Source organism: Entelurus aequoreus, linkage group LG11 (assembly GCF_033978785.1).
Source record: "Entelurus aequoreus isolate RoL-2023_Sb linkage group LG11, RoL_Eaeq_v1.1, whole genome shotgun sequence".
Lineage (NCBI taxonomy): Eukaryota > Metazoa > Chordata > Actinopteri > Syngnathiformes > Syngnathidae > Entelurus > Entelurus aequoreus.
The window spans coordinates 681,860-695,365 of NC_084741.1; the positions used below are offsets into that span (position 1 = coordinate 681,860).

The 13,506-nt window shown below is 39.8% G+C and overlaps 1 protein-coding gene across 1 annotated transcript; it reads right to left on the reverse strand.

The window, feature by feature from the left end:
• Positions 1-134: 134 nt before the first annotated feature.
• Positions 135-13,185, reverse strand: LOC133660494 (cytohesin-2-like). Its single transcript, XM_062064032.1, has 3 exons — positions 13,096-13,185; positions 7,747-7,901; positions 135-4,192 (listed from the first exon to the last, which is right to left on the reverse strand). The coding sequence occupies exons 1-3, from the start codon at positions 13,183-13,185 to the stop codon at positions 4,105-4,107; spliced, it is 333 nt and encodes a 110-aa protein (XP_061920016.1). The 3' UTR covers positions 135-4,104.
• Positions 13,186-13,506: the final 321 nt, after the last annotated feature.

A 13,506-nucleotide genomic window follows, 5' to 3' on the forward strand; every position in this document is an offset into this window, starting at 1 on the left:
TAGGTTTTATGATATATTATTATAAATATTAAGTTATATGATATATTATGTTAGGTTATATGATATATTATGTTAAGTTATATGATATATTATTATATGGTTATATGTTATAAATGAAGTGATGAATGTCAGAATGTTCTTGTCTTTATTGTCACACATGATGTGTTTTTGCTACATGGACACAATTATTCATCTTACAGTCAATAAATACAAAGAAAAAAACACTTTGTAACATTTGTTTGTCTTACTTTTTGGCAGCTGTGCACTTCAAGAATGTTCCAGAAGACAAGAAGAAGGAGCAGGACGGAGGAGACAAAATGTCATCATCATCATCATTCATCTTCCCTAGCTGACACACCACCGGAGGGCGCTAAAGACTCAACCATAAAGTGCGGTAAACAATTCTTGTAGTTTCACTTACAAAATAAAATGCATCACTTACAAAATAAAATGCATCTTAACACTAATCTGCTGATCTGGAAACTAATCAATTTATTGTAAATGTGCACAGTCAGCAGATTAAAATCATCCATGCTTGTGCTTACTACACCTACTAGCTTCTAGGCCCCGCCTTCAATTTTATAGGCCCGCCTTCAAATTTAAACTTAATTTTCTGCCATCAAATCTAAAGTCAATCTACTGGGCCCCGCCTACATATCGTGTCTCAATCTTTTAGGCCCCGCCTTCCCTCTGCAAGGCCATCCCTTCAAATCACGTCTCAATCTGTTAGGCCACGCCTTCAAATCGTGTCTCAATCTTGTAGGCTCTGCCTTCACTCTTCTGGGCCCCGCCTTCAAATTGTATCTTAATTTTCTGCCATCAAATCTAAAGTCTCTACTGGGCCACGCCTACAAATCTTGTCTCAATCTTTTAGGCCCCGCCTTCACTCTTCTAGGCCACGCCTTCAAATCGCAATTCAATCTTTTAGGCCCCGCCTTCACTCTGCAAGGCCATGCCTCCAAATCGCATCTCAATCTTTTAGGCCACGCCTTCACTATTCAAGGCCTCACCTACAAATCACTCTCAATCTTCTGGGCCACGCCTTCAAATCATGTCTCAATCTTTTAGGCCACGCCTTCACTCTTCCAGGCCACGCCTTCAAATCAAGTCTCAATCTTCTAGGCCACGCCATCACTCTTTGAGGCCACGCCTTCAAATCTATAGTCAATCTTCTGGGCCCCGCCTTCAAATCTTGTCTCAATCTTGTAGGCCACGCCTTCAAATCAAAAGTTAATCTTTTGAGCCACGCCTACAAATCTCATCTCAATCTACTAGGCCATGCCTTCACTCTTCTAGGCCCCGCCTTCACTGTCCCAGGCCCCGCCTTCACTCTCCTAGGCCACACCTTCAAATATTTAGTCAACTTCTGGGCCACAGGCCCCGCCTTCAAATCTAAAGTCAATATTTTGAGCCACGCCTACTAATCTTGTCTCAATCTTCTAGGCCACGCCTTCACTTTTCTAGGCCCCGCCTTCAAATCTAAAGTCAATCTTTTTGAGCCACGCCTACAAATCTCATCTCAATCTTCTAGGCCACGCCTTCACTTTTCTAGGCCCCGCCTTCAAATCTAAAGTCAATCTTTTTGAGCCACGCCTACAAATCTCATCTCAATCTTCTAGGCCACGCCTTCACTTTTCTAGGCCCCGCCTTCAAATCTAAAGTCAATCTTTTTGAGCCACGCCTACAAATCTCATCTCAATCTTCTAGGCCACGCCTTCACTCTTCTAGGCCCCGCCTTCAAATTAAAGTCAACCTTCTAGGCCACGCCTTCAAATCTAAAGTCAATCTTTTTGAGCCACGCCTACAAATCTCATCTCAATCTTCTAGGCCACGCCTTCACTTTTCTAGGCCCCGCCTTCAAATCTAAAGTCAATCTTTTTGAGCCACGCCTACAAATCTCATCTCAATCTTCTAGGCCACGCCTTCACTCTTCTAGGCCCCGCCTTAAAATTTAAAGTCAATCTTCTAGGCCACGCCTTCAAATCTAAAGTCAATCTTTTGAGCCACGCCTACAAATCTCGTCTCAATCTTCTAGGCCCCGCCTTCAAATCTAAAGTTCATCTTTTTGAGCCATGCCTACAAATCTCATCTCAATCTTCTAGGCCACGCCTTCACTTTTCTAGGCCCCGCCTTCAAATCTAAAGTCAATCTTTTTGAGCCACGCCTACAAATCTCATCTCAATCTTCTAGGCCCCGCCTTCAAATCTAAAGTCAATCTTTTGAGCCACGCCTACAAATCTCATCTCAATCTTCTAGGCCACGCCTTCACTCTTCTAGGCCCCGCCTTCAAATCTAAAGTCAATCTTTTGAGCCACGCCTACAAATCTCGTCTCAATCCTCTAGGCCACGCCTTCACTCTTCTAGGCCCCGCCTTCAAATCTAAAGGGAATCTTTTGAGCCACGCCTACAAATCTTGTCTCAATCTTCTAAGCCCCGCCTTCAAATCTAAAATTAATCTTTTTGAGCCACGCCTACAAAGCTTGTCTCAATCTTTTAGGCCACACCTTCACTTTTCTAGGCCCCGCCTTCAAATCTAAAGTCAATCTTTTGAGCCACGCCTACAAATCTCGTCTCAATCCTCTAGGCCACGCCTTCACTCTTCTAGGCCCCGCCTTCAAATCTAAAGGGAATCTTTTGAGCCACGCCTACAAATCTTGTCTCAATCTTCTAAGCCCCGCCTTCAAATCTAAAATTAATCTTTTTGAGCCACGCCTACAAAGCTTGTCTCAATCTTTTAGGCCACACCTTCACTTTTCTAGGCCCCGCCTTCAAATCTAAAGTCAATCTTTTGAGCTACGCCTACAAATCTTGTCTCAATGTTCTAGGCCACGCCTTCACTCTTCTAGGCCCCGCCTTCTAATCTAAAGGCAATCTTTTGAGCCACGCCTACAAATCTTGTCTCAATCTTCTAAGCCCCGCCTTCAAATCTAAAATTAATCTTTTTGAGCCACGCCTACAAAGCTTGTCTCAATCTTTTAGGCCACACCTTCACTTTTCTAGGCCCCGCCTTCAAATCTAAAGTCAATCTTTTGAGCTACGCCTACAAATCTTGTCTCAATGTTCTAGGCCACGCCTTCACTTTTCTAAGCCCCGCCTTCAAATCTAAAGTCAATCTTTTGAGCTACGCCTACAAAACTTGTCTCAATCTTCTAGGCCCCGCCTTCAAATTTAAAGTCAATCTTCTGGGCCACGCCTACAAATCTTGTCTCAATCTTCTAAGCCCCGCCTTCAAATCTAAAATTAATCTTTTTGAGCCACGCCTACAAATCTTGTCTCAATCTTTTAGGCCACACCTTCACTTTTCTAGGCCCCGCCTTCAAATATTAAGTCAATCTTTTGAGCTACGCCTACAAATCTTGTCTCAATGTTTTAGACCACGCCTTCACTTTTCTAAGCCCCGCCTTCAAATCTAAAGTCAATCTTTTGAGCTACGCCTACAAATCTTGTCTCAATCTTCTAGGCCCCGCCTTCAAATCTAAAGTCAATCTTTTGAGCCACGCCTACAAATCTTGTCTCAATGTTCTAGGCCACGCCTTCACTTTTCTAAGCCCCGCCTTCAAATATAAAGTCAATCTTTTGAGCTACGCCTACAAATCTTGTCTCAATCTTCTAGGCCCCGCCTTCAAATTTAAAGTCAATCTTCTGGGCCACGCCTTCAAATTTAACGTCAATCTTCTGGGCCACGCCTTCAAATTTAAAGTCAATCTTCTAGGCCCCGCCTTCAAATTTAAAGTCAATCTTCTGGGCCACGCCTTCAAGTCTAAAGTCAGTGTTTTGAGCCACCCCTCCAAATCTAAAATCAATCTTCTAGGCCCCGCCTCCAAATGTCATCCTAATCTTCCAGGCCCCGCCTTCAGTCTTCTAGGCCCCGCCTTCAGTCTTCTAGGCCCCGCCTTCAAAAGGCTGCATGAACATGACATGCAGTGGCATGAAAGCAGAGAATAAATATATTTACAAGTTAGGAGCAGCTGCCTTCTTCTTCTTCTTCATCTGAGGTCCAATCAGGACCAGGTGGTCCCACAAGGATGGAGGAGGATGAGGATGAGGATGAGGAGGGTGAGGGGATGAGGAGGATGAGGAGGGAGGAGGGAGGAGGGAGGCCATCTATGGCTGCTCTTCCTTCTTCTTCAGTGAGATGCGTTTCTTCCTGGCTGCCAACATTTCATAGAAGGGATCCACACTGACGGCCGATCTGAGGACAACAAATATTTGCCACTTCAAGTCCGTGAACATACTGGCAGCTACGCAACAGCTGAGCACACAATATTTGCCACTTCAAGTCCGTGAACATACTGGCAGCTACGCAACAGCTGAGCACACAGTAGCACACCAGCTGGACAATACAAGTAAACAAATAGGTGCACATAGTCTGCAAGGCATATTAGAAGGTATCCAGTAACAAACGTGTCCGCATCATGAATAAAAGGATTTTGTAACATGATAAGTGTTATATTTCTGCACAATAACTCAGATATGCTAACAGTGGCTAGCAGTAGAGAATATCAATATTGTTGACATGTTTATTTACACTGTCTGCATTTTACTCTTTCAAAGTCTACTTTGTCTATTTGTGGTATTTTCACATTATTTGACTTTGACTGAGATTCAAAGATATTCTGTTTCTATTTGTTTTATTACTTCCCTCTGTTATTATTTGTATTTGCTTGAAGAAAACACTAACTTCCAAATATCTCACTCACACTCTCTGATGTTTGTGACCCACCCTCTGATGTTTGTGACCCACCCTCTGATGTTTGTGACCCACCCTCTGATGTTTGTGACCCACCCCCTGATGTTTGTGACCCAACCTCTGATGTTTGTGACCCACCCTCTGATGTTTGTGACCCACCCTCTGATGTTTGTGACCCACCCTCTGATGTTTGTGACCCACCCTCTGATGTTTGTGACCCACCCTCTGATGTTTGTGACCAACCCTCTGATGTGTGTGACCCACCCTCTGATGTTTGTGACCAACCCTCTGATGTTTGTGACCAACCCTCTGATGTGTGTGACCCACCCTCTGATGTTTGTGACCAACCCTCTGATGTGTGTGACCCACCCTCTGATGTTTGTGACCAACCCTCTGATGTTTGTGACCCACCCTCTGATGTTTGTGACCCACCCCCTGATGTTTGTGACCCACCCTGTGATGTTTGTGACCAACCCTGATGTTTGTGACCAACCCTCTGATGTTTGTGACCCACCCTGTGATGTTTGTGACCCACCCTCTGATGCCACACCAAATGTAATATAGCAATATAAATGTTAAACATAAATCTACATCATCTTAATGTTAAATCTGACTGTTGTATCCAAATCTTGAGTCTAAATGGGTGTGCTAAATGTTCAATCTAAACCTAAATGTTACATGTAAATCTAAATGTTCAATTTAAATGCTTAATATAAATGTAATCTGTATCTAAATCTTAAAGCGAAATGTTTGAATCTAAATTTAAATGTTATATTAAAATATTAAATTGAAATATAAATGTTAAATCTAAACCTTGAATCTATTACTGTTTTACAATGTGTAAATCAAAATGTAAATGTTACATTTACACCTAAATGTTAAATCGAAATATAAATGTTAAATCTAAACTAAATAATAAATAAATACTTGTGAGTATTGTTGTTGTGGACATACTTGATACTTGTGAGTATTGTTGTTGTGGACTTACTTGATACCTGTGAGTATTGTTGATGTTGTGGACATACTTGATACTTGTGAGTATTGTTGTGATGGGCATACTTGATACTTGTGAGTATTGTTGTTGTGGACTCACTTGATACTTGTGAGTACTATTGATGTTGTGGGCATACTTGATACTTGTGAGCATTGTTGTTGTTGTGGACATACTTGATACTTGTGAGTATTGTTGTTGTGGACTTACTTGATACCTGTGAGTATTGTTGATGTTGTGGACATACTTGATACTTGTGAGTATTGTTGTTGTGGACTTACTTGATACCTGTGAGTATTGTTGATGTTGTGGACATACTTGATACTTGTTATCGAGTATTGTTGTTGTTGTGGACATACTTGATACTTGTTATCGAGTATTGTTGTTGTTGACATACTTGATACTTGTGAGTATTGTTGTTGTGGACTTACTTGATACCTGTGAGTATTGTTGATGTTGTGGACATACTTGATACTTGTGAGTATTGTTGTGATGGGCATACTTGATACTTGTGAGTATTGTTGTTGTGGACTCACTTGATACTTGTGAGTACTATTGATGTTGTGGGCATACTTGATACTTGTGAGCATTGTTGTTGTTGTGGACATACTTGATACTTGTGAGTATTGTTGTTGTGGACTTACTTGATACCTGTGAGTATTGTTGATGTTGTGGACATACTTGATACTTGTGAGTATTGTTGTTGTGGACTTACTTGATACCTGTGAGTATTGTTGATGTTGTGGACATACTTGATACTTGTGAGTATTGTTGTGATGGGCATACTTGATACTTGTGAGTATTGTTGTTGTGGACTTACTTGATACTTGTGAGTACTATTGATGTTGTGGGCATACTTGATACTTGAGTATTGTTGTGGTGGACTTACTTGATACTTGTGAGTATTGTTGTGGTGGACATACTTGATACTTGTGAGTATTGTTGTTGTGGTGGACATACTTGATACTTGTGAGTATTGTTGTGGTGGACATACTTGATACTTGTGAGTATTGTTGTTGTGGTGGACATACTTGATACTTGTGAGTATTGTTGTTGTGGACTTACTTGATACCTGTGAGTATTGTTGATGTTGTGGACATACTTGATACTTGTGAGTATTGTTGTGATGGGCATACTTGATACTTGTGAGTATTGTTGTTGTGGACTTACTTGATACTTGTGAGTACTATTGATGTTGTGGGCATACTTGATACTTGAGTATTGTTGTGGTGGACTTACTTGATACTTGTGAGTATTGTTGTGGTGGACATACTTGATACTTGTGAGTATTGTTGTTGTGGTGGACATACTTGATACTTGTGAGTATTGTTGTGGTGGACATACTTGATACTTGTGAGTATTGTTGTTGTGGTGGACATACTTGATACTTGTGAGTATTGTTGTTGTTGTGGACATACTTGATACTTGAGTATTGTTGTGGTGGACTTACTTGATACTTGTGAGTATTGTTGTGGTGGACATACTTGATACTTGTGAGTATTGTTGTTGTGGTGGACATACTTGATACTTGTGAGTATTGTTGTTGTGGTGGACATACTTGATACTTGTGAGTATTGTTGTTGTTGTGGACATACTTGATACTTGTGAGTATTGTTGTTGTGGACTTACTTGATACTTGTGAGTATTGTTGTTGTGGACTTACTTGATACTTGTGAGTATTGCTGTTGTGGACTTACTTGATACTTGTGAGTATTGTTGTTGTGGACATACTTGATACTTGTGAGTATTGTTGTTGTGGACATACTTGATACTTGTGAGTATTGTTGTTGTTGTGGACATACTTGATACTTGTGAGTATTGTTGTTGTGGACTTACTTGATACTTGTGAGTATTGTTGTTGTGGACTTACTTGATACTTGTGAGTATTGTTGTGGACTTACTTGATACTTGTGAGTATTGTTGTTGTGGACTTGATACTTGTGAGTATTGTTGTTGTGGACTTACTTGATACTTGTGAGTATTGTTGTTGTGGACTTACTTGATACTTGTGAGTATTGTTGTTGTGGACTTACTTGATACTTGAGTGTTGTTGTTGTGGACTTACTTGATACTGTGGATCCACTCCTCCTTCTCCTCAGGCGTGGGGGCAGAGATGCGATACACCATGTGGTTCCCTTCTACCACCCGCCCATCAGCCTCCGTCTTGCACGCCTTGATCAGCTGACCACGGTTGTTGGGGATGTACAACTCGAAACAGTTCTGTTGGCAAGCGTACACACTCGCTACACTTAGTACACTTGCTACACTTAATACAGTTGGTACACATGCTACACTTAGTACACTTACTACACTTAATACAGTTGGTACACATGCTACACTTAGTACACTTGCTACACTTAAAACAGTTGGTACACATGCTACACTTAGTACACTTGCTACACTTAATACAGTTGGTACACATGCTACACTTAGTACACTTGCTACACTTAATACAGTTGGTACACATGCTACACTTAGTACACTTGCTACACTTAATACAGTTGGTACACATGCTACACTTAGTACACTTATTACACTTAATACAGTTGGTACACATGCTACACTTAGTACACTTGCTACACTTAATACAGTTGGTACACATGCTACACTTAGTACACTTGCTACACTTAAAACAGTTGGTACACATGCTACACTTAGTACACTTGCTACACTTAATACAGTTGGTACACATGCTACACTTAGTACACTTGCTACACTTAATACAGTTGGTACACATGCTACACTTAGTACACTTGCTACACTTAATACAGTTGGTACACATGCTACACTTAGTACACTTGCTACACTTAATACAGTTGGTACACATGCTACACTTAGTACACTTGCTACACTTAATACAGTTGGTACACATGCTACACTTAGTACACTTGCTACACTTGCTACAGTTGGTACACTTGGTTGTTGCTACATTTAGTACAGTTGGTACACTTGCTCTACTTAATAGTTGCTACACTTAGTAGTTGCTACATTTAGTACAATTGGTACACTTGCTACACTTAATAGTTGCTACATTTAGTACAGTTGGTACACTTGCTACACTTAGAAGTTGCTAGACTTAGTACTCTTACTACACTTAGTAGTTGTTAGACTCAGTACTCTTGCTACACTTAGTAGTTGCTACATTTAGTACAGTTGGTACAGTTGCTACACTTAATAGTTGCTACACTTAGTACAGTTGCTACACTTAATAGTTGCTACACTTAGTACAGTTGCTACACTTAATAGTTGCTACACTTAGTACAGTTGCTACACTTAATAGTTGCTACACTTAGTACAGTTGCTACACTTAATAGTTGCTACACTTAATAGTTGCTACACTTAGTACAGTTGCTACACTTAATAGTTGCTACATTTAGTACAGTTGCTACACTTAATAGTTGCTACACTTAGTACAGTTGCTACACTTAATAGTTGCTACACTTAGTACAGTTGCTACACTTAATAGTTGCTACATTTAGTACAGTTGCTACACTTAATAGTTGCTACACTTAGTACAGTTGCTACACTTAATAGTTGCTACACTTAGTACAGTTGCTACACTTAATAGTTGCTACATTTAGTACAGTTGGTACACATACTGCACTTAGTTGCTACATTTAGTAAACTTGCTACACCTGATAGCTGCTACATTTGGTACACTTAGTACAGTTGCTACACTTAATAGTTGCTACATTTAGTACAGTTGGTACACATACTGCACTTAGTTGCTACATTTAGTAAACTTGCTACACCTAATAGCTGCTACATTTGGTACACTTAGTACAGTTGCTACACTTAATAGTTGCTACATTTAGTACAGTTGCTACACTTAATAGTTGCTACATTTAGTACAGTTGGTACACATACTGCACTTAGTTGCTACATTTAGTAAACTTGCTACACCTAATAGCTGCTACATTTGGTACACTTAGTACAGTTGCTACACTTAATAGTTGCTACATTTAGTACAGTTGCTACACTTAATAGTTGCTACATTTAGTACAGTTGGTACACATACTGCATTTAGTTGCTACTTTTAGTAAACTTGCTACACCTAATAGCTGCTACATTTGGTACACTTAATAGTTGCTACATTTAGTACAGTTGGTACACATACTGCATTTAGTTGCTACATTTAGTAAACTTGCTACACCTGATAGCTGCTACATTTGGTACACTTAATAGTTGCTACATTTAGTACACATACTGCATTTAGTTGCTACATTTAGTAAACTTGCTACACCTAATAGCTGCTACATTTGGTACACTTAATAGTTGCTACATTTAGTACAGTTGCTACACATACTGCATTTAGTTGCTACATTTAGTAAACTTGCTACACCTGATAGCTGCTACATTTGGTACACTTAGTACAGTTGCTACACTTAATAGTTGCTATATCTGGTACACTAAGTAGAGTTGGTACATTTAATAGACTTAATAGTTGCTACAGTTGGTACACTTAGTAGACTTGGTAGACAAGATGGTGCAGGTAGAACATCATCTCATAGTAACAAGATGGTGCAGGTAGAACATCATCTCATAGTAACAAGATGGTGCAGGTAGAACATCATCTCATAGTAACAAGATGGTGCAGGTAGAACATCATCTCATAGTAACAAGATGGTGCAGGTAGAACATCATCTCATAGTAACAAGATGGTGCAGGTAGAACATCATCTCATAGTAACAAGATGGTGCAGGTAGAACATCAGCTCATAGTAACAAGATGGTGCAGGTAGAACATCATCTCATAGTAACAAGATGGTGCAGGTAGAACATCATCTCATAGTAACAAGATGGTGCAGGTAGAACATCATCTCATAGTAACAAGTTGGTGCAGGTAGAACATCATCTCATAGTAACAAGATGGTGCAGGTAGAACATCATCTCATAGTAACAAGATGGTGCAGGTAGAACATCATCTCACAGTAACAAGATGGTGCAGGTAGAACATCATCTCACAGTAACAAGATGGTGCAGGTAGAACATCATCTCATAGTAACAAGATGGTGCAGGTAGAACATCATCTCATAGTAACAAGATGGTGCAGGTAGAACATCATCTTATAGTAACAAGTTGGTGCAGGTAGAACATCATCTCATAGTAACAAGATGGTGCAGGTAGAACATAATCTCATAGTAACAAGATGGTGCAGGTAGAACATCATCTCATAGTAACAAGATGGTGCAGGTAATACATCATCTCACAGTAACAAGATGGTGCAGGTAGAACATCATCTCACAGTAACAAGATGGTGCAGGTAGAACATCATCTCATAGTAACAAGATGGTGCAGGTAGAACATCATCTCATAGTAACAAGATTGTGCAGGTAGAACATCATCTCATAGTAACAAGATGGTGCAGGTAGAACATCAGCTCATAGTAACAAGATGGTGCAGGTAGAGCATCATCTCATAGTAACAAGATGGTGCAGGTAGAACATCAGCTCATAGTAACAAGATGGTGCAGGTAGAGCATCATCTCATAGTAACAAGATGGTGCAGGTAGAACATCAGCTCATAGTAACAAGAAGGTGCAGGTAGAACATCATCTCATAGTAACAAGATGGTGCAGGTAGAACATCATCTCATAGTAACAAGATGGTGCAGGTAGAACATCATCTCACAGTAACAAGATGGTGCAGGTAGAACATCATCTCACAGTAACAAGATGGTGCAGGTAGAACATCATCTCACAGTAACAAGATGGTGCAGGTAGAACATCATCTCACAGTAACAAGATGGTGCAGGTAGAACATCATCTCATAGTAACAAGAAGGTGCAGGTAGAACATCATCTCATAGTAACAAGAAGGTGCAGGTAGAACATCATCTCATAGTAACAAGATGGTGCAGGTAGACCCTCATCTCATAGTAACAAGATGGTGCAGGTAGAACATCATCTCATAGTAACAAGATGGTGCAGGTAGAACATCATCTCATAGTAACAAGATGGTGCAGGTAGAACATCATCTCACAGTAACAAGATGGTGCAGGTAGAGCATCATCTCACAGTAACAAGATGGTGCAGGTAGAACATCATCTCACAGTAATAAGATGGTGCAGGTAGAACATCATCTCATAGTAACAAGATGGTGCAGGTAGAACATCATCTCATAGTAACAAGATGGTGCAGGTAGAACATCATCTCATAGTAACAAGATGGTGCAGGTAGAACATCATCTCATAGTAACAAGATGGTGCAGGTAGAACATCATCTCATAGTAACAAGATGGTGCAGGTAGAGCATCATCTCACAGTAACAAGATGGTGCAGGTAGAACATCATCTCATAGTAACAAGATGGTGCAGGTAGAACATCATCTCATAGTAACAAGATGGTGCAGGTAGAACATCATCTCATAGTAACAAGATGGTGCAGGTAGAACATCATCTCATAGTAACAAGATGGTGCAGGTAGAGCATCATCTCATAGTAACAAGATGGTGCAGGTAGAGCATCATCTCATAGTAACAAGATGGTGCAGGTAGAACATCATCTCATAGTAACAAGATGGTGCAGGTAGAACATCATCTCATAGTAACAAGATGGTGCAGGTAGAACATCATCTCATAGTAACAAGATGGTGCAGGTAGAACATCAGCTCATAGTAACAAGATGGTGCAGGTAGAACATCATCTCATAGTAACAAGATGGTGCAGGTAGAACATCATCTCATAGTAACAAGATGGTGCAGGTAGAACATCATCTCACAGTAACAAGATGGTGCATGTAGAACATCATCTCACACTAACAAGATGGTGCAGGTAGAACATCATCTCACAGTAACAAGATGGTGCAGGTAGAACATCATCTCACAGTAACAAGATGGTGCATGTAGAACATCATCTCACACTAACAAGATGGTGCAGGTAGAACATCATCTCACAGTAACAAGATGGTGCAGGTAGAACATCATCTCACAGTAACAAGATGGTGCAGGTAGAACATCATCTCATAGTAAAAAGAAGGTGCAGGTAGAACATCATCTCATAGTAACAAGATGGTGCAGGTAGAACATCATCTCATAGTAACAAGATGGTGCAGGTAGAACATCATCTCATAGTAACAAGATGGTGCAGGTAGAACATCATCTCATAGTAACAAGAAGGTGCAGGTAGAACATCATCTCATAGTAACAAGATGGTGCAGGTAGAACATCATCTCATAGTAACAAGATGGTGCAGGTAGAACATCATCTCATAGTAACAAGATGGTGCAGGTAGAACATCATCTCATAGTAACAAGATGGTGCAGGTAGAACATCATCTCATAGTAACAAGATGGTGCAGGTAGAACATCATCTCATAGTAACAAGATGGTGCAGGTAGAACATCATCTCACAGTAACAAGATGGTGCGGGTAGAACATCAGCTCATAGTAACAAGATGGTGCAGGTAGAACATCAGCTCACAGGTTTGCGTGGGTCTTCCACCTCTCGGATGCTGAGGTTCTCCAAAGGAATGATGCCTCGAGGTTCCTTGTCCTGTTTAGTCAAGCACATATTCACTTTATTACAATATTATTATAATGACTTTATTACTATATAATATTATTATAATGATTTTATTACAATACAATATCACATATTCACTTTATTACAATATATTATTATAATGATTTTATTACAATATAATATTATTATAATGACTTTATTACTATATAATATTATAATGACTTTATTACAATATATTATTATAATGACTTTATTACATTATAATATCACATATTGACTTTATTACAATATTATATTACTATAATGACTTTATTACAATATACTATTATAATGACTTTATTACAATATAATATCACATATTGACTTTAT